Here is a 22,278-nt window from a genome sequence, read left to right on the forward strand (position 1 = left end):
ACTGTCCCCGGAACCATGCCGCTCACGACCGACCGGAGGTGGAGACGGACGGGCAGGCGACGGACGGCTCCGACGAGGAGACGGGCTCGGTTCCAGCCTCGGCGACCGAAGGGGAAGCGATGGTCGGCCCCGACGGCGCGGGCTCGGCTCCGGCCCCGACGAGAATTCCGCGGGCACCGTCTCGAAGGCCATCGGATCCGGCACCGGAACGGAGATGTCTTCAGGCTCCGGGGAGCCCAGATGAGGGGAAGGCGTGTGAGGAAGCACGATGACCTCCTCCTGAGGAGCGGGACGCGGCGACCGATGGTGCTTGGTCTTTTTCTTCTTCTTCGGTGGTTCCGAAGAAGACCTCGGAACCGACGCGCTCCTCGCCTTCGAAGGGGACCTCGGCTTCGACCTCTTAGGCTTCATCGGAACCGATCCGGACGTCGGTTCCGACCGGGGACTCGGTACCAGGATCCTCGGTTCCGACGTAGGTCTCGGATCCGACCTGGTAGATGACGCGCTACGGGGCGGCCGCACCGGTCCCTGCGCTGGAGAGGCCGCTCTCGACGCCGAGGTACTCGGGGGACGCGGTTTCGACCCCGACCTCGCGGAGGCCACTGAGCCAGCTCTTGAATGCCGTTCGGCAGAGGGGCTTGGGCCGGCCTTGGAGGAGGGCAACGGAGCGCCTCCGGACATGACCTTCTGCCACAGGGAGGAGTTAAGACGGGCCTTGCGCTCCTGTCGGGCCTTGCTGGTGAAGCCCTGGCAAATCTTACAGGCCGTCACATTATGGGTCTCCCCCAAACAGAACAGGCACAGTTCATGGCCATCGGTCTTGGCCATTTTAGTGTGGCATTGCAGGCAATGCTTGAAGAGAGCCTTAGAGGCCATCTTCAGGGGCACGCGAAAGGAAGGTCAAAAACAGTCCGAGTCAAATTACCGAGTCCACAACAAAGTCCAAAACGAGATCCGAAGAATAGTCGAGGTCACGAAGTCCGAAGTCAAAAGCCAAGTATCAGTCAGAATAAAGCACGAAGCACAAAAGCACAGAGCAACGAAGCTCACGTTCTCTCCAAGCGGCGGCAAGAAGAGAACTGAGGGAAGGGGCCGTTGGTCGCTGTAGGATCACGTGACCGTTTGGGCGGGAAGACGGTCGCTGAGGCGCGCGACAAACGGCCCCTTCGGAGCCTTGGAAGCTCTAGAAAATTCTCCGGCGGCTGGCCTGCGCCTGCGCAGTCCCCATGTGTGGAGGCACAGAAGAACGAAGATGAACAACTGTTTGGGGTGGCATGATGAGGAGGACACTGATGTATCACAAGGGTTTAGCTTGTTCCCTGCCATTAGTGCCACATGAGGCAACTAATGCAGCTTCCTGGGCCTGTGTCACTATTGGCTGGGAGGAGGCAACAGACATACCCTGCCTGGGGTGCAGGCCAGTTGTGGATCCCCCCATACCGCCCCACTTCTGTCACCAGTTTGGGAAGTCATGAAACAATAAAGCCATAATTTTCCTGCATCTTTAACATATAAACAATTGGGAAGATTCAGGGGACATTTGATCCTTTGCCTTTTAAAAAAATCACTTACACCGTACTGTAATAAAATGCGTTAAAAAGTTACAGCTTACCTCAAGAGTTTAGCAAGTCCTACTCCAAGCTGGCCTAGTCCCCCTAAAAGTCAAGAATGAAAGGAGATAAATCAAAAGAAATTAATTCAGCTCTTGCCAAACCTAAAAAGGGGGGTTATGTTGAATAAATAACCATAGGAGAAAGATTTGTATTCTTCTGCTGAGGATTATCTTTCTACAGAAAGATTAAATAGATAGTTAGGAATACTTCAGGGTGTAGCTGCTTTCTTGATTTGAGTTTCTAACACCAGGATCATACTTAGCATGGTTCAAATTTCAGCATTTGCTCCCAAGGAAACATAATGAATAATGCAATGCCTGCTGTTATTCCAGCTGGGACTGGTAGCTTCTACCCACCACTTGCAACAGCCATTTTAAATGATCAACTGAGGAGTTTTATTTATCTTACCACCATGTGTCAAGGAGCAGTGTGCTCATAGAGAGAAACAGCTACTGCTTTATAGCCCAAGTTAGTATATTGGCTCAGAGAGTATTCATTTCTAGTAGTTCTATTACTACAGATAAAAATGACAACACATCGGTGTCATCTAGGATCAAAGATCAATCAAATGCTAAACTATCCACTGAGTGTAGTAGATGGATCGGAGGCTAGACCTACTTTTACAAAGAAGGATGATATAGCAGCTACCTACTAAGCAAGATGCTTGGCTCAATATTCCTTGTTTACTTCTGTTCTCCGCTACTGATATCCATGTCTTGTACTCTGTGCTGTGCATATGCTCTACCTTGTGGTAAAGGGGATGGCCTCTGAGAGCCAAGCTACAAGTGACGCCTGACACAGGTTGGACACTTGTCAGTTTCCCTCTAGTTTTGATGGGAAATGTAGGCATCCTGGTCTTGCAGCTGTAATGGAGAGCCAAGCTGTAAAACCAGGATGCCTCTATTTCCCATCAAAACTTGAGGGAAGCCGACAAGTGTCCAACCTGTGTAAGGCGTCACTTGTAGCTTGGCTCTGAGATGGTCATTACTTCCCTAACCCTGCCTTTTTATACAAATCAAATATCAGGGAAGATGGCTTGATATGATTAACAATAAGGAAATTCAAGTAGCTCACAGTAAAACAGCCTGCAAAAGCAGTAAAACAAACTGACCTGTAATTAACACTCGGGGATGATCAGTTTCTGAGAAAGATACAGAATGAAAGCTGGCATCTGAAGTTACCTGCCGGGGTGAAAAACCAAGACACCTCACCGGCATGATGGCAACTTGACAGCCACAGCCAGGTCTCTGCAGCACCTGCCTGACTGCTCGACTCAGATTCCTGATGGCTGGCATTGTTCCCACTGCAAGTGTGCTGGAAGAAAACAGAAAGTTACAGTCACTAATAAGCTATTCCACCAGCTGTCAAACTTTTCTGTAGGTTGGAATTTACATCCAATTACTGCTTCAGAAAATCCAGGCTTGTCTGAATACATACTGTTAAAATGGAAAATCTCTGCAGAAAATTGCCTGATCGGAATGCAGCGTGAATATTCCTATGGAACATTCTGACCTAATAATGCTATTTGCTTTAGAACTGCCCAGCCCACTGATATCCATTTATATAGAGCTAGTATTCAACTGTACACTAGATTGCACCCAATTGCCATAAACCAAAGCCATTTTTGCAAGACCACATTGTTCTGTTAACTCCTGCAAACAAAGGGGAAATTGAAAAGCCTGCCCGAGACAGCAGGTGGAAAATCCAAATGGCCCGCCCTTCTTTTTGACAAACAAGAGGCACAAGCTCTCAGGTACTCTCTCCTATGCAAGGTTCACTGAAACAAATAGGTGCTATGCAAGAGAGCTGATAGAATCTATCATGCACCACTCCTGGTGTAATTAACTTGACTGAAGGAAAATATTGCACAACTGCATGATCAAAAGAAAAGAAACTGATCATTTATCAGTTAAGTTGTAACCAACACTGTAGTTATCTAAGAAGAGGCACAAAACACATTAACACAACACCTTTAAAAGCAAGTGGCATTTCTAACCATGTATCTTTTTAGTGGTTACTAATGAAATGTGTTTTGAAAAGGCACAATGCTTTATTCTTTACCACATCTGTTAGAATATGTCCCAACATTATTAGTTCTCAGAGCCAGCCAGAACAAGCAAGATTACACCTGTTGGCTGTAAATCTGGAGCAGGGGTTAAGGATTTAGACTGCCGATTCAAGCTGTTGACAAAATGATAGCAACTTTCCACAAATCCACGGAACAAAGAAAGAAAGCAACACCAGAATACAATTCTTTGATACTAGAAAGCTGGTTAGCAAAGACAAAAGAGGCTCAAATCCAATCTAATATAAAATTTTCATACAGATCAGTGACAAGGTTAGTTATCAGCCCTTGTGGGGAAAGTATAATTCTTCCAAAATTGCATTCTGGCCATTCCTCACTTACTGTTTGACTTCTTAGAGGAGAGACTAAAAGTTAAAGACAATCCATTTACTTGGAATAATAATATATTTCATGACTTCCTTAAAAAAAGGCTTTATATTCCTCCTCACACCCCCAGCAGAGCAGTAACGTGAGCCAACAGAGCTGGGCACTTCTCACTTTTCCTGTTCATCTTACCTTCTTTTCTGCCAGCGGCTTTGCAAAGAAACAAGAGATGAGTGAGAGGAGTATTTATAGGGCACAGCCTCTATACTAAGCCAATCAGGAATTGAGAGGGAGTGGGAGTTGTCTACTAGGCTATGTGCACACACATGGTATCAGCACAAGGCAGACACATCACAGCTCAGTTTGTTTGACTTGAAATAACGTCACCACAACGTGGGCAGAGAATTTTGCAGACAGCATGCAGCCAAGAATGCGGTTTTTCTAATACGGGCATGATGGGCTCAGGGAACAGGAGGCTAAATTAACCCTTACTGATTGGCTGCTACTCTATAGCTACCACAACAGCACTTGAAGGTAATGATGTTTCGGAACTACAAGTTGGGAATGGGCAGTGCCCAGAATCAACCAGCAAAAGAGACCAAAAAGCTGCCATGGTCACATTTCAACAGAACAGGACTACCCTTCTAGCGTCAATGTGCATGGAACAACCTACACAATCTACAAAGCATATCTTAACCAAACGAGCTATGCCATGCTATGCTAGGCTGAGCACCAGACTGGCCTTGAAAGAAGTCCTTTCCATAATTCCCTGCCAGAATTAGGAAGGGTGAAAACCAACACCGCACAGCTCAATCTCTCCCTTGAGCGCTGCTCCATGCTTTTCAACATTGCAGGTGCTAGAAAGCTGGGGGAGGGGGGAATGAGGGAGTCCTTGGAAAAAAGTCGTCTTCCCAAGTTTTCTGCCCTCTCCCCAGTTTTCACATCCCTGTCTATGCCTGATGTTCATGCGGTTGTGTAAGAGAGAAATAAAGAGGCTCTCTGATGGTTGTTGTGGATTTTCCGGGCTGTACAGCCGTGGTCTTGGCATTGTAGTTCTTGACGTTTCGCCAGCAGCTGTGGCTGGCATCTTCAGAGGTGTAGCACCAAAAGACAGAGATCTCTCAGTGTCACAGTGTGGAGATGTTGGCAGGTAATTTATATCTACTCAGGAAAGTGGGTTTGGGCTGAGTCATCCTGTAGGAGTTTCCCAGGGTGTGGAATGCTAATGGAGGGAGGCGTCACTGTATCCTGAGGAGGTTCTTTTGCATATGGATTGGTGCTTGATATGCTAATCTTCTCTGCAGGGCTATTGTGGGATGTGGAGTACTTCGTTAGCTTGGTGTTTTGCAGGGCTGGAAGCCATGCTCTATTCATTCTTAAAGTCTCTTCTTACCTATTGAAATTGTGTTTATGCTTATGAATTTCAATGGCTTCCCTGTGCAATCTGACAAAGTAGTTGGAAGTGTTGTCAAGTATTTTAGTGTCCTGGAATAGGATACTGTGTCCTGTTTGAGTTAGGCTATGTTCAGCCACTGTTGATTTTTCAGGATGGCCAAGTCTGCAGTGTCTTTCATGTTCTTTTATTCTTGTCTGGATGCTACGCTTTGTGGTCCCGATGTAAACTTGTCCACAGCTGCAGGGTATACGGTATACTCCTGCAGAGGTGAGGGGGTCTCTACTGTCTTTTGCTGAACGTAGCATCTGTTGTATTTTTCTGGTGGGTCTGAATACTGTTTGTAGGCTGTGCTTTTTCATAAGCTTTTCCATCTGATCAGTGACTCCTTTGATATATGGCAAAAACACTTTTCCTGTGGGAGACTGTTTTTCCTTAATTGTTTGATTTGTCCTTGGTTTACTCGCTCTTCTGATTTCATTTCTGGAGTAGCCATTTGCTTGAAGTGCGTGGTTTAGATGATTAATTTCCTCATTGAGAAAGTGCGGTACACATATCCGTCTTGCACGGTGTACTAATGTTTTCATTATGCCTCTTTTCTGTCGAGGGTGGTGATTGGAGTTTTTGTGTAAGTACCGATCCATGTGAGTTGGTTTCCTGTAGACCTTGTGACTTAACTGAAAGTTTGCTTTGCGGATGACCAAGGTGTCTAGAAATGGAAGTTTACCCTCGGTTTCTCTCTCCATGGTGAATTGTATGTTCAGGTGGATATTGTTGAGGTGGTTTAAAAACTCCATCAATTCTTCCTCACCATGGCTCCAAATGATAAAGGTATCATCCACGAACCAGAACCAGACTGTAGGTTTGTGGGGTGCTGATTCTAGAGCTGGGTTTTTCAAAATGTTCCATGTAGAAGTTTGCTATAACTGGGCTGAGAGGGCTTCCCATGGCCACCCCATCCATCTGTTCATAGAATTCATTATTCCATTGGAAGTAACTGGTTGTCAGACAATGGTGGAATAAGGCTGTTACATCCTCTGGAAAAATCTGATTAATAAGTGTGATTGTATCTTTAACCGGAAGAGGCTCTTTAATTAAACCTTCTCCCACCCAGGAAATCTGACCTCAGGAAGTCTCTTTTCTCAGGAAGAGAGGGCAATAAAGTTTCCACAGAGCAAAGATGAGGTTTCAACCATTTGCTTCACTGTCAAACTGGGCTAGGATGAATGTTTGTGTGATCTTAGATGGCCAATAAAGCCAGAGCACAGGCAAAGGCTGGCCTAAAGGACCACAAGAGATTCTTCCCCAACCCAGGATTGGTGTAGACCCATTGCCTGTATCAGTGTTCCTTTGTTCTGGGACAGAAGCAAGGGGATAGGGGGCATTCACCTATATTTCTTGTGCTTTAGGGAACGGACCTTTGGACACTTACCATGAAGGGTCCTTCTCCTCTGAGGTTAAGAGGACATCTTGGGTTGTTCCCATCATCCAATCGGGGAGGCAGGAAGTAAAATCTTCTTCCTCTTCCTTGGTAGGTGGGACCACCCCGTAGCTCTCAGTTCTGGTGGATCGTCACAGCAGTATCCTCTCCAAACTATTAAACAAATTGGAAACTATAACCACAACCACAGAACAAAGCCCAATTGGACTGTTGAAATATAAGAAAACATGCAGGGGGAAAAAACAGTTTAGAACCTGTTAGACAGACAGGTAGAAGAGGCAGAAAATGAAGATCTAGGGAGGGCAAGATGTCCTCCTAACCTCAGAGGAGAAGGACCCTTCACAGTAAGTGTCCAAAGGTTCATTCTCCGTCTGAGGCGGAGGACATCTTGGGTGCTTCCAAAGCAGTCCCTTCATATCCTGGGTGGGATTAGATCTTTGTCCTCTACCACATGCTGCAGAACTCTTCTTCCAAAGGCGGTGTCTGCTGATGCATAAGTATGTAGGCGATAGTGCCTGATAAAGGTCGACAATGAGGACCACGTGGCCGCCTTACATATATCTTCTACTGAGGCATTCTTCCTCAGGGCTGCGTTTGCGGCTGCGATCCATGTTGAATGTGCTGTGATGCCATTAGGTATTTCCAGCTTAAGGCTTTTGTATGCTTCTTTGATGCAGGTTTTGATACTGTACGCAATCGCTGCTGCTGACATGCGTTGACCTAATTTTGGAGGCGTAACGTTAATGAACAGAGAGCCCCTCTGCCGCAACTGCTCAGTTCTAATTAGGTATACTGTGAGAGCTCTGCGCACATCTAGGGTGTGCCATTCACGTTCCCTTGCGTGTTTAGGGCTAGGGCAGAAAGATGGCAAATTAATCTCCTGTGCTCTATGAAAATTGGAATATGCCTTAGGCAAAAAGGTCGGATCAGTTCTTAACACTACTTTGTCTTTGTGAAATATACACAAGTCTGGACGTGTGGAAAGCGCCGACATCTCCGATATACGGCGGGCAGATGTTATTGCAACCAAAAATATTGTCTTTAGCTTCAACCAATGTAGAGACACATCTCTCAAAGGCTCAAAAGGTGATTTGGTAAGAGCTGACAGAACGATATTTAGGCGCCATGTAGGAAAGTGGTGTATTGCAGTAGGATTCAGCAATGTTGCGCCTCGCAGAAACCTGAGGATATGTGGATGTGATGCTAGAGGATGCTTTCCCAGAGATGGTATTATTGTGCTGATAGCCGCTATCTGCTTCTTTAGGGTCGTTGGTTTCAAGCCTCTGTCTAAACCCTCCTGTAGAAAACCTAGGATATTTCTGAGTGAGGGATTCCTAGGGTCCACACTTTTACGTCTGCATCAGTGAACAAAAGCTTTCCATGTAACATTGTAGATCCTTGTCGTGGACACCTTTCTGGACGCTAAGAGAGTCCTTATTCTCTCCAGAGGGTAGCCCTGTTGCTGGAAAGATTCCCGTTCAATTTCCACCGTGTCAAGGACCACCATCCTGGATCTGGATGCCATATCGGGCCTTGTTGTAGCAGGTCTGGCAACACTGGTAGACGGAGGGGAGGCTCCTCGGACATGAGCTGAATGGTCGAGAACCAGGGTCTCCTGGGCCACCACGATTACTGTTGCTTCCTGTTCTCGTATCTTCCACAACAGTTTGGGAATCAGTGGCAGAGGAGGAAAGGCATACAGGAGACCTCTGGGCCACTGAGAGGTTAGCGCATCCATGTCTTCTGCTTTCGGGCAGTAATACCTCATCAAGAATCGCGGGAGTTGGTTGTTCAGATGTGAGGCAAACAGATCCACTTTCAGCTGTCCGAAGTGAGATGATAGGAGATGAAATATGTCCCTCTTGAGGGACCACTCCCCTGGGTGAAGGGATTCCCGGCTCAACCAGTCTGCCTCGACATTGAGGGCTCCCTTGATGTGTTTTGCTTGTATCTAAAGAAGGTTAGCTTCTGCCCAGCTGATTAACTTGTTCGCTTCCATCTGTAGGCGGGACGACCTGGTTCCCCCTTGCTTGTTGATGTACACTTTGGTCGTGATGTTGTCTGTGCAAATAAGTAGTAACGGTGTACTATTTCGCTCTTGAAGTGTCTTAGTGCCAAGAATACTGCCCTCATTTCCAACACGTTGATGGGGAGTTTTGATTCCTGAATTGTCCATTGGCCCTGAACCAGAGACCCGTTCAGGGTTGCTCCCCAACCTAGTACAATAGAAGACAAAGAAGTGAGAGAGGCACAGTTATGAAAGTACTCGTAATTTACATATATTTCACAATTTTACAAATACAAAATCCACAATCGCTACAATATTAGCGTTCAAATTCCCAGTCCGAAACAATCTTTCACCACAATGGGTAAATATATGGTTCACAACGATTCAAGCTGTAATCTGATACGTTGTAGGCACTCGGAGCAAGTGGCTATGCCAGAGCAACAGCAATACCATTCAAAGTTCCAGTTGAAATCAATCCTAGACCACAATGGGTAATCATATAATTCAAATTGTAACGTAACGCGTTGCCAAAGGACAACGCTCAGAACAGGAGAGTGGTAGAGTAGATAGATGGCAACGAGTACGAGCCGGCAGTCTTTCTTCACTCGTTTCAGACCAAAATGTCTTTCTTCAGGCCACCATGTATCAAGAAGAAAATTAATTCAATTCGATCGCCATACCGCATTAGTAGCTCCATAAATTATTATGGTGTCTGTGAAGATTTGTAAGTATCGAGGAGGCAGAAAACTCTTCCCTTGACGTAGATTGGAATCTATAGTCCACCATCTTGATAGGTTGGGAAAACTTCACTTTGACAGTCATCTTTTGAGCAATCTGCAGTTGAAAGGGCCTCAGGAAGGCCTGTAGTGGTTTGATGTGGAATCGTCCCCAATACACAGCTTCTGCATCTGCAACTAATAGTCCCAGTAATTTGGCCAGTTCCATCAAGAGAGAGACAGGTTGCCTGATCACAGCTGAAACTAATTGTTTGGTTTTGAGTCTCTTGTCTTTGTTGAGGAAGAAACGACAATTCACGTACTTGAGGTCCAGGATTGCTCGCCAGTCTCCGTTCCTCTTTGGAACCATGAAGAAAATGGAATACACACCTTTCCCCCACTGATCGTGGGGAACTGGTTCTACCACTTGAATGTCTATTAGATGTTGAATGGCTTTGATCATGATCTCGCGTCTGTGTTGATTATTCTTGAGTGGAGAGATTATGAATCGCTCTGGTGGAAAGGAGGTGAATTCTATTGAATAGCCATTGGATACTACTTCTCTGACCCAGGCGTCTGTCTTGTGATTTAACCAAGCATCTTGAAAGAGAAGCAGACGACCTCCCATGAGAGCTTTCAGAGAGTCAGGGCTTGTGCCCTTTGTCTTCCATGTCATGTTGGCCACCACGGTTCGCCTGTTGACATGATGACCTAGCTTGAAAGGTTCCTCTGCGAGCTTGGTTGCCCGGAAGGTTCCAGGATCGCTTGGTCTCCGGGCGACTTCTGGAGAGTGTATGGTGAGTGCGGAATGGCTGAAAACTAAAGGTTCTTCTTTCTGGTCTCTTCAAAGACTTGGGAAGTGCTTTCTTCTTGTCTTTAGTCTCTACAAGAATTTTTTCCAGCTGGTCCCCAAACAGCTTCCCTCCCTGAAAGGGATAGGACATCAGAATAACTTTGGATGGGGCCTCTGCGGGCCATGCTCTAAGCCACAGAAGTCGTCTGGCCACTGTAGATGACGCCATGGCCCTAGAAGAGGAAGACAAGGCGTCTAGAGTCACGTCAGCGGTGAATGTGCTGGCCTTAAGTATTCTGTTTTCTCCTTCCAGCAGATGTTTGTTGTTTTCTGGAAGTAATTGGATCAATCGTCTAATCCATACCACAGAGGCTCTGGATACTGTCAAAGCTATTGCGGAGGCCTTAATTGCCATAGCCATAGCCTCATGAGCTCGTCTTAAGGCCACGTCTCCTTTCTTGTCGAGACTGTCCTTGATAGTCCCTTGTCCATCTTCAGACAGGAGCCCTTGAGACTGCAACGCCGCTACCGGTGTGTCGATGGCTGGTACCTGTAAAAGCTCATTGGCAAATGTAGGTAATGTATAAAGCTTTTTAACAGAGTTTGGAAACTGCTGCTGGCATGGCTGATTCTGCCTTAAGCTGGCGTCCATAGTATTCAGGGAAAGGGAATACCTTGGGTTTGTCATCTGTCCTGGGGAAAAATTCCCTATTTCCCTTGGGTCTTGTTTTGGGGCCCCCTGACCTGGGCTCTTCCTCTTCCGACAGCCCTCCTGAAGCTCTAATGCTGCCAGAGTTTTTGACAAAAGGTATTGATAATCTTCTGGCTGGAAAAGCCTATGAGATTGCTCAGGGTAGACAACTCTTTCTCCTCTTGTTCCTCCGGCAAAAAATCCCCTTGGTCTGAGTCCTCATTATGGGAGAAAACATCATTCATCCAGCCACCCACTTTGTCAGCTGATGAGCTCTGGACTTGTTTTCTGGCTGCTTTGGTGGGCCAAGGGTTGCCTAGATATCTACTCCCCTGAGGGGCTGTTTCCTGCTGGCACAGAGATAAAATCTCTTCTCTCATTGATTGTCTTATTGCTGCCAGCATTTCTCGGCTTAAAGGGTTGGAAGGAACACTTATTGTATCTCCATGAAGTTCTCTGTTAGAGCTCTGGTCACTGGAACAAAGATTCTGCCCTTTATCTCCCGCCGGGAGACTGGCAATCACGTCGGAGCATTTTGGCATGAAAGCAGCTGCCGTGGGTCCTTTTCCCGCTGAAAAGGAGGTTTGACTTTCGGCGCCGCTCCCAGCCTGTCTTCTGAGCTGCACAGCTGCAACTGGCTCCCCTGTGGACAGCTGGGGCCGTTTTGAGAGCTGGTTCTCCTCCATCGCCGCTTCTTCGCCGCCGGGGAACCGAACAAGCTCAGTTGGTGCCGGCCGAGCTTTTTCCCGCCGTTGGAAGGACGGCTCCATGGGAACAGCTTGTCACCCTCTCCCAAAAGCTCTCCTCCAAGTCCAATGACTCATTAGATGCCATGGCACCTTTTTTCTCCAGACAAGGAAAAGGGGAAATAAGAGTAGAGAGGAAAGGAAAGGTAAGGTACTTTTAGAAGAGAAAAAATACGGATAGTAGATTAGGTAGCTGAGCTATCCTAAATAGAACCACTCTCCCCGGAGGCAGGAACAGAACTGAGAGCCCGGGGGTGGTCCCACCTACCAAGGAAGAGGAAGAAGATTTGACTTCCTGCCTCCCCGACTGGATGGTGGGAACAACCCAAGATGTCCTCCGCCTCAGAGGGAGAACAGGAGATCCATCACATCAGCTTGGATTTGGGATGCTAAGGTAACATCAGAGCAAATCTTAAATTAGACTGCTTAGCAGGGTTGATTTTCTTTCTTTAGTCTGTTTAGCCTCTATGCCATGATAGTATCTCCCTAGTATTTCTGAGCTCTGCAACATATTCAGTATAGAACAATAACAATCTTCCTTTGTTTAAGAAGACTGTGCCAAGATTCTCCCCCTTGTGCTTAGCCATTTGTTCATGCAAGGCAATCTGCATATGCTTAGAGGCTTACTAGTGCCAAATTGCTGGTGAAAGGGAAGCCTGAAAAATCAGGTTGGTAGCAACAGGTCTGGAGACTATATAGCAAAGGGAAGTGGAGGGTCTTGCCCTCTCATATGCAAGCAGGCACAGAAATCATCCCTGGGGTAATAAAATATGCTCTGACTAAGGCAGCAAGGTAAAGCACGAGCTCTTCCCAGCAACAGCAACCCAAATTAGGAATCTCAGCACATAATAGTACAGTGGGCAGGGGATTAGGGCCATTTTTGCCGCACAGTTCTGCCATTTGCATTCTGGGTGGCATTTTGCCTGCTTGAGCTATGTAATCTCAGCTTAATTTTCCATGGAATTCTTGTGTTTGAGTGCAGGTGCACTAGAGGTCCCATTCCCCTAGTGGGGGCAGGGGATCCCCTACTCCCAGCCTCCACCACTCACCTGGCCAGCAAGGGGGAAAGGTGCAGATAATGGGCCAAGGAGCTCCACAGCAAACTCTAGCATGCTTCAGAGGACTGTGCGGGGGCCTTCACTCTCTTGTTGTCATTCCTGCGAAAGAAGGAAGTGCTCCAGAGTACACGCAAAGGTGAGTCCTACCTGGTTTGAGCTTTGAGGGATCCTAAGGTGTACCCCCCCATCCCATCCTAAGGCGCTCAGGTTCCCTTATTTTCTTTCAGCAAACCATAGCTTGTGGTTAAAAGTGACCCAGGCCAAGTGTGGTTTTCCCAGAAACAGAATTGCAAACGAGTTTGATCATGGTTCACAAGTTGACTGTGGTTTCGAGAAAGGCAAAGGAGCCATATGTTCTCAGTTCTGGGAAACATTATATCTGAACTGACTCATGATCACATGGATAGAAAAAATGGTTCAATTTCTTACTTTTTAAATAAAGTTTAATTAATTTTTTTAAAGTTAATTATAAAATATAGAGAAAAAAAGAAAAAAAACATTTGAAAAAAAGGGGGGAAAACCATATTTCTAAAAAAGAAAGTTCAATTTCTTAGAAGCCAGCATCACTTTTTTTATATATATACATTTGGGGGGGGGGGTTAGATAGAAAATAGGGAGTAGAAAGTAGAGGGAAGGGGGGTAGAAAGGAAAGAAAGAACGAAAAAAGAAGTTACATATCTATTACATTGCACCATTCACTCTAATACATGTCATAGTATTCTGCTAGTCAGCTCTCTATTTACAAGTTTTTCCATTTATCTTCTATAATGTCCATAAAAGACCACATCTTAGTTGAAAATTAAATTTCTCCAAACTTATCTTGTATCCATTTGTAAAAAGGCTCCCAAATGTCATTATAGGTTGTATTGTCCAACTCTTTCAATAAACTTGACAATTTGTCCATTTCAGCCATCTCAAGTATTTTTTGGACCAGGTTTTCTTGTGTTGGGATAGTTGTCATTTTCCAAAGTCTCGCATATGCAATCCTAGCTATTGTAATTGTATTCAACATCAAATGCTTTTGCTCTTTATTGACCGGGACCAATATGTGGTTTATTAAAAAAATTCTGGTTTCAAAGGTAGTGGAGTCTTGAGTATCTGTTGTAACATTGTATGTACCATTTTCCAAAACTCCACTGCTTTTTTACATGTCCACCACATATGATAGTAAGATCCCTGTGTCTTCTCACACTTCCAGCAATTATTTGACATATTTAAGCGAGATTTAGCTAACCTAATTGGGGTTAAGTGCCACCTATAAAACATTTTATATACATTTTCTTTCAGTGAGACCGATTTTGTCATCTTTAAATTACTTTTCCACATTTGTGACCATTGCTCTAAATCTATTGTATGTCCCACATTCTCAGCCCATTTTATCACAGTATCCTTGACCTCTTCTCCCTGTAATTTTGCCTTTATAAGTATAGCATATATTTTCTTTATCATTTTAACATTAGTACCACATAGTATCACATCAATATTTTCATCCTTTTTGTAAAATCCCACTGCTTTATCTTTTTTATATCTGGATTCCAGTTGTGCCTGGCCCCACCATCCCAACTCAATGTCTAGCTCTGCCATTTCTTTTGGATTTTTAATAGCCCAGCTGGTTTCAGTAAGATCTTGTAGGTAGGGAGTTTTCCACTCTTTTTTCAACGAAGGATGTGTAAAAGCTTCAATTGGGGAAATCCACAAAGGAATTTTCTCATAAAAGGTATATCTTATTCTTTCCCAGACCAGTACTAGTGCTTTCCTTATCCAGTGATTTTTAAAATATTTATGATTTTCCCATTTTTTATACCAGAGAAACGTGTGCCAGCCCATCAATAGGTCATGACCTTCCAGGTTTAAAAGTCTTTCATTTTCCAAAGTGATCCACTCTGTCAGTCAGGTCAGCACACAAGACTTATAATATAGGAGCCAATCTGGTAGGGCAAAGCCTGCTTTTTCCTTAGTATCTTGTAGGGCTTTCAGTTTGATTCGTGGTTTTTTGTTCTGCCAAATAAAAGATTGTACAGCCCAATTAAGGTCTTTAAAGAATACTTGGGGTATTCCTAATGGAATATTTTGAATCAGAAATAGAACTCTTGGGAGAACATTCATTTTTATCGCTGCTATTCTTCCTGTCAGTGATACCTGAAGATCTTTCCAGGTCTTTTTTGATTGTTTTTATCAGTATCCCATAATTATCTTCATATAAGGAGCTACATCTGTTAGTCATCCAAATTCCTAAATATTTTATCTTCTTTTCAATTACTAGTTGCGATTTTTGAGTTAATTCTTCCATCTGTCGTTTTTGGATGTTTTTAGTAATCAACTTTGTCTTTTGAATATTTATTTTTAATCCTGCCAAAGCTCCATACTCCTTGATTTCCTGCAAGAGCTTCTGTATTGATGTTAAAGGGTCTTCTAAAATTAAGTCATCTGAAAATGCTTGTACTTTGTATTCTTGCTTCTTAATTTTGGCTCCTCTGATCTCGTCTGAGTTTCGGATCTTGTCCATAAGTGGTTCCAGTGTCAGTATAAACAAGAGAGGAGATAAAGGTACAAGACAAGGTTGTCCATCAATTTCTATCGATTTTGTTAGTTGGCCATTAATTGAGATTCTAGTCCTTTGTTTATCATAAATTCCTTGAATTATTCTGAGAAAATTTTCTCCACACTGCATCTCGTCTAGTTGTTTAAACACAAATTGCCAATTGAGATTGTCAAACGCCTTCTCTGCACCAAGGAACATCAGAGCCATTTGTTTTTCTGGATGAGCCTCGTAATACTCCAAAATGTTTAGTATTTTTCTTATATTATGGCTAGTCTATCGTCCTGTTAAAAAGCCGGCCTGATCTTGGTGGATCATCTGGTCCATTAGTTTCCTCATTCTCCTTGATAATATAGTTGCAAAGATTTTATAGTTTACATTCAGCAGGGAGATTGGTCTATAGTTTTTAATTTCTTTCAAATCTGTTCCATCCTTTGGTATTAAGGATATCGTAGCTTCTTTCCACGTTTCTGGTATGGATTCTGTATCCCATGGGATACAGAAGCCAGCATCACTTTTAGGCATCCAAGATTCTTCCTCTCTGAGCCCAATTGGGTGTATAGTCACTTCTATAGCACTTTCAATGATCTTTAGCTAGGTGGGTTTTTAAAAATAATATTTATTAACTATAATTATTAATATAGTGCTGGGTGTTACCTTTAAAGCTGTCTCTGGCTTACGGCCTATGAGTAGGGATCCTATTCCCCCGGTAGGGGCAGGGGATCCCTGCTCCCACCTTTTGTCCCCCACCACCACTTACCTGGCTGGCAGAGGGAAAGGTGGGGAATGGGCATCCTGGGCGCACACCCAGGACTGGCGTGACGATGTCACTGATGTCATTGTGCCACCCTGAGAATGCTCCCACATTTTGCAGCAGACCGATTTGGGCCTCAAATGGGCTGAATCGGGCCCATATTGGCCCACTGTGAAGCATGTGTTCTTCCCAGCCTTGCATGATGACATCACTCCCTGGAAGTGTCATCATCATGCCGGCGCAGGTCTGTGAGCATGAGAGGAGCATCCCAACGGCACAGGAAAGATAAGTACTGGGTCCCCCCCTCCTGCTGGGAGGATAAGGGGACCTGGCAACCCTACCTAGGTGTCTCATACTTGTCAGGCCATATCTCCCAATGTATTCTCACATGCCAGTTACATTCCACGGACAGCCCTCTTTTGAGATTGTCTGTGTAGCAACACAGACATTTGTTTTGGTGGTAGTCTCCCACTGGAATAGCCTATCAGAGTGGGTATGGAGGCTGTCCTTACATGGGTGGAAGGGAAACTGTTATGGAAGGTTTTGCTGCATTTATAATCTTGCTAATGGAGCATTATATCATTGTCTCCTTGCAATTTCTTGTTGCACTGTTAGCTGCTTTAGGCCTAAGGAAAAAAGGTGGGACATAAAATATTTTAAATAAAATATTTAAAATTTACCACCAAAATCACGGAAGCATCAAGCCTGGCAGAATTTAATACAATTCAGGTTACAATAATGTCCTTTTTAATAGGGCTTCCAGGTCTTTCTGATGATCAGCACAGCAGGAGAGTAGACGGAGGCCAGGACTCACCTGAACTTCTCTTGCCTGCGTACTCCAAGCCCTGTGACAGAACTGACTTTATTGCGCAGTGTGGGAGTCATTACATAATGTTTTGGGCTGATTCTAAAAGAACTGGCCCTGGCACAAAATGCATGTGCACTCTGCACAATAGCATCACTTCTGGAAGTTATGTCATCACATGCAAGGTGGGCATTGTGCATGCCCATTTGCCCAGGCTGCCTGCCAGTGGTGGGTGGGTGGGCTGGTGGTTTGAAGAAACGCTCAGCTACAGCTCTTTTGCTGGATAATAAGACTTGGAGGTCACTGTCTTGGCATTTGTGTGATACAGTGGAATTCTTACCTTCATGTATTGATTGCAATGCTCATGGATTGACGAACTTTACCAGTTGGACTTGTATGCATATTGATGAACTTTACCAGTTGGATTGGAATGACTATTGATCGATCTTGTTATATGTACTGATTATTGTTTGCACAATATTAGCACTTTGCACTTTTAAAAAATACAAATATATATAAAAATTTCTTAAAAGATTGTGGAACCTTGTAGTTCCTGTACACCGGAGTATTGTAGCTAGTGGTGGGTGATTGCCAGGTGACCTGCCTCCTCCCACTGATCGCCAGTAATTGGCAGGCAGAGGGGCAAACCACTGAGAGTTTGCCCACCAGTGGCGAGCACCTGGCAACACTACAATTTAATGATGTGAAACTGATTGGTAGGAACTAGTTTTGTGAGCAAGAGGAGTTTTTTAATACCAATATATCCTCAGTTCAACACTATTTAGACCAAACCACACTGGCTATCATTCGCACAGATGTTGGACAATTAGAGATGTGAAGGCCCAGAAAAAAAACCATATTTTGTTTTTTTTTTCCTTAAGCCTTTAAAAAAATTCCAACTGAAGAAATGGAAATTTGGGGGAGTACTGAAAAAAATTATATTAACTATTTTCTCTTTTAGAATGAGTGAAATGCCTTTAAAGACAACATGGGTGTGCTGTAGACATATACAGCTTTTAAATCCAAGATTCATTTCTGTTCCTTGAAGGAAACCCCATCTTCGTGAGGGGATTATGCAGGGCTTTCATTGCTTCTCTGTTGTATCCCTTCTGTCGCCTATTATTTGACCTCTTGCAGTTTACCTTGTCACCCCTCAAACCACTGTGACACACATACAACAAGACAACTGTACTGAATAGAATTCAGTGTTTTAATGTTATAAAGTTTCCTTTTATTATACCCCCAGATAACTATTCTGTAATTTTTAAAAATGAAATTAAGGGAATTTTCAATGAACAAGCAAGGAAGAGGCCTTAGCTTTTCACCAATTCGTTCCTAAATACTGCAGCAGCGATCTAGAAATATAAAATCAAGATTATGTAAACCTCATCACTGGCAGGTAGCTAACAAAGGAGATAAAGCCTTATGTAGAACATGACAGATTGCCACACAGATAAAGTAGTCTTAGTACTTGTTCCCCACGTAAGAATATAAAACAGGTTTTAGAAGCTGAGAGCCCTTTGACTTTCATCAGTATCAACGAAGCTATTTATGGAGAGTTAATGACTCTGAAATGGTGATAAGGAACTTTGCAACTTTGATTTCCAGACAAAAAGTTCTTACACAGCCAATGCCACCTTAAAATCAAGCCAATGCTAAAATAAGATGGGAACTAAAGAGCATTATCGGCAACTGTTCTTTTTTAAAGCTATAGAACAGAAGTTGCAATTGATGTTATCTAAACGAAAGTTAAAGTGTAGAGAGATACATTTCTTATTTAGATATTTGTACTCTACTAGTCTCCTTAATGGGAACCCAAAGCACTTTTGTACCTGAGTCTCAGGTTCTAGTTTGACATAACCACTACACCATGCTGGCTTTCTGAGTTTAGTGAGTGGGAAGTCTCTCCATATATTTAAAGGAGATAGCCAAAGGTTGAGGAAGCTCTCTGCATCTCTCTCACAAGCATACAATTGGCTGAAGGGGAACATCTGGTGATGTAGGGTCTCTCGCTTATGGAGGTGATGTGGAGTAGCATATGTGCTGCCTTGGGGCAGTGCCTCTGCCTTCATTTCTGTTCTGTTTATATATTTACTAGCAACAAAGTCCATTGTGGGGGGAAAATACAACGGGTTCTAGAAAGGGGAGGGCAGGTAGGCGGGAATTGCCTCCTCCTCCATGACTGATCCTGGCCAGATGAAGGCAGGGGGGTGGGCACTGCCACCTCTTCTACACCTGATCCTGACCAAGTGAAAGGAGTAGGCATTGCTAGCTGCTCTGCGCCTGATCCTGGCCAGGTGAAGAGGGAGTGGGCATTGCTGCCTGCTCCATCCCTGATCCCAGCCGGGTGAAGGGGGTCAGGCACTGCCTCTGCTCCACTCCTGATACTGGCTGGGTGAACGGGGAGGTATTGCTACCTGCTCTGCGCCTGATCATGGCCGGGTGAAGGGGGGTGGGTATTGCCGCCTGCACCATGCCTGATCCTGGTCAGGTGAACAGGGAGGCATTGTCACCTGCTCCCAGCTGTGTGAAGGGGGCGGGAGGAATTGCACCTGCTCTGTGGCTGATCCCAACCGGGTGAAGGGGGGTGGGCATTGCTGGCTGCTCCACACCTGATCCCGACCGGGTGAAGGGGGGGGAGGGTATTGCCGCCTGCTCCACACGTGATCTCAGCCGGGTGAAGTGGGGGTGAGTGTTGCCACCTGCTCTGCTCCTGATCCCGGCTTAGTAAAGAAGGGGTGGGTATTGCCTCCTGCTCCGCACCTGATTCTAGCTGGGTGAAGTGGGGGGGGGGGGGCACTGCCACCTGCTCCATGCCTGATCCCAGCTGGGTGAAGCATGGCGAGCATTACAACTTGCTGCATGCCTGATTCCAGCAGGTTGAACAGGGGTGGGCATTGCCTCCTGCTGCGCCTCTAATCCCAGCTGGGTGAAGGGAGTGGGGCATTACCTCCTGCTGTGCACCTGATACAGGCCAGGTGAAGGAGGGTGGGCATTGCCACCTGCTGTGCTCCTGATACCAGCTGAGTGAAGGCGGGGGATGGGCATTGCCACCTGCTCCGCTCCTGATCCCTAATGGGTGAAGGCAGGGGGGCATTGCCACGTGTTCTGCTCCTGATCCCAGCTGGGTGTAGGTGGGGAGCGGGCATTGCCACCTGCTCCACTCCTGATCCCAGCTTGGTGAAGGTGGTGGACAAGCATTGCCTCCTCCTCCGTTCCGCTGGGTGAAGGCAGGGGGCGGGCATTGCCACCTGCTCTGCTCCTGATCTCCAATGGGTGAAGGCGGGGGAGGGCATTGTGGATGGAAAACTAACCCACACACTTAATCACCAGGCAATTTTTTTGTTAAAAAAATCTCTCAATACAGTTAAACCTTACTTGATTTCTGTGAGTGACTCCAGAACTGAGAAATGATGTACTGTACAGAAAACTCATGAAAACCGTATGTAGCAGGCATATGGCAGCTACTTGTGCCAGAAAAGCTCAAAGAAGCAGTTATTGTTTTCCACAATTAAACTGTTAAACGAAACACTTTGGAGTGGCCAAAATTCTTGGCCAGATAAAAAAAAATTGGGTAACACAGGGTAAGAATTTGTCCAGGTCCCATAAGACTTGTATTTTAAATAAGTTTATCTGAAGATAGGAAAAACAATATCTGGTTGGCAACAGCAACACAATCCATTCATTGCTACAATGTGCTCAAGGCCTTGCCATAAAGTTGAACTCATGAGTCAAGGTCATGCTTGTCTACTCTGACTGTCAGGAGCTCTCCAGGGTCTCACACACAAGTCTTTCACATCACCTACTGCCTGGTCCTTTTAACTGGGGATGCTGAGGATTGAAACGGGGACCTTCAGCATACAAAGCAGATGCTCTACTACTGAGCTATAGTTCCTCCTCCTATGTAAAATGGCAACCAATATATCCTAAGCACTATGGATGCTCAGGATATATTTGATCCACTAAAGCTATCAAAGCTTATTCACTAAAACAAGAGGAAGCTACAACTGGGATAAAGGTCTTAGGTGACCAACTGAAAACAAACAAAGACAAAATGCAGGGTACCTGAGGAACTGCAATCACAAGAGAAATTTTGAGTCCAGAATTTTTTTTAAAAGGGAACCTAGGAATCTAAAAATACAGACGACCCGTAGCCCTTCTGAAATGGACAGCACTGTAGAGATCTTTAGCTGGACGATGGGGTTGCAGTTATTTTGTTTGTTTTCTAGAATTTTATCCCACCTTTCTTCCAAACCATTTAGAGTGGCACACATGGTTCAACTAGCATTTTTACCCTCACAGCAGGCCAGTGAAGCAGATTAGGTTGTGAGAGAGTGACTGATCCAATGTCACCCAGGGAGTGTCCATGCCAGAGTGGAGATTAGAGTCCAGGTCTCCTAGATCCTAGTCTGACACTCTATCCACATTTCAAAAGCAAAGTCAGCTGCTTCAAAGCAACAGCAACAAGGGACTGGGCATACAGGACTGACAGTGCCAAATTAAGACATGTTGAGGACTGGGCCGGATCCGGGGAGGGCAGGGGGTAGTCTGCCCCCGGCACCGCCAGGGAGGGGGCGCCAGGAGCAACTGCCAGCAGCTGAGAGCGCGCAGCCTCACAGCCCCCCGCACTGCCTTTCACCTGCCCCACAGGACGGGGGGGGGGCAGCTTGCCATGCGCCCCCTGTCCTGCAGGGCAGGCAAAAGGCAGCGCAGAGGGCTGCAAGGCTGCCCGCGCCATTCGCTTGCCCCGCAGGACAGGCAAAAGGCAGCGCCAGGGGCTGCAAGGCTGCCCGCACCATTCGCCTGCCCCGCAGGACAGGGGGTGGCTGCCTCTGCCTTGCATGATGATGTCACCAAAATGATGTCATCACGCAGCATCGGGAGCACGCGTGCACTGCGCGCGAGGGGTCAGACTACAGTTGCCCTGGGCACCGGCAACCCTAGATCCGGCCCTGGTTGAGGATCTAAGCAATGTCAAGTGTAAAAGGTCCATAGCAGCACCAAAGAAAATGGTAATTTAATAATTTAGGAGCTTTTTCTGTATTTAGAGGTCCCTCATTATCCAGAACCCTAAAGTATACTTTATTTAGCTGATACATAAATCTTGCTCAGCCTAAAGATTTTTCTATCTCAGGCAAACTCTTGTACTCTGGGAAAAATTTGGTTAAAGGATATCATTTTGAAACCCCAAAAGGAAGAGGCCACACATAATATCAGGAAAAATGAACTGCTGTGCCAAATCCAGCTAGACTTCAAGCATAAGCCTAAAGTTATTCATAAAAGTCACATGAGACAATGGAGAAAAACCACGTGGCTAATTCCACTGGATTTC

At 45.4% G+C, this 22,278-nt stretch overlaps 1 protein-coding gene across 4 annotated transcripts in view; it reads right to left on the reverse strand.

Moving 5' to 3' along the window:
- Nucleotides 1–22,278, reverse strand: part of LOC129335464 (L-threonine 3-dehydrogenase, mitochondrial-like) — a 69,715-nt gene that overhangs the window by 18,073 nt on the left and 29,364 nt on the right. For 2 of the 4 annotated variants that reach the window (XM_054988014.1, XM_054988033.1), the window contains exons 2-3: nt 2,725–2,927; nt 1,613–1,655 (exon numbers count right to left, since the gene is read on the reverse strand). In XM_054988014.1, the coding sequence (XP_054843989.1) occupies nt 1,613–1,655; nt 2,725–2,927 (246 nt within the window). Of the gene's footprint in view, nt 1–1,612; nt 1,656–2,724; nt 2,928–4,020; nt 4,046–4,194; nt 4,211–22,278 lie in introns of those variants that run through there. The other 2 variants (XM_054988024.1, XM_054988041.1) reach the window with 2 other exon arrangements.

The sequence above is a fragment of the Eublepharis macularius genome, chromosome 1, assembly GCF_028583425.1.
Source record: "Eublepharis macularius isolate TG4126 chromosome 1, MPM_Emac_v1.0, whole genome shotgun sequence".
NCBI classification, from domain to species: Eukaryota; Metazoa; Chordata; class Lepidosauria; order Squamata; family Eublepharidae; genus Eublepharis; species Eublepharis macularius.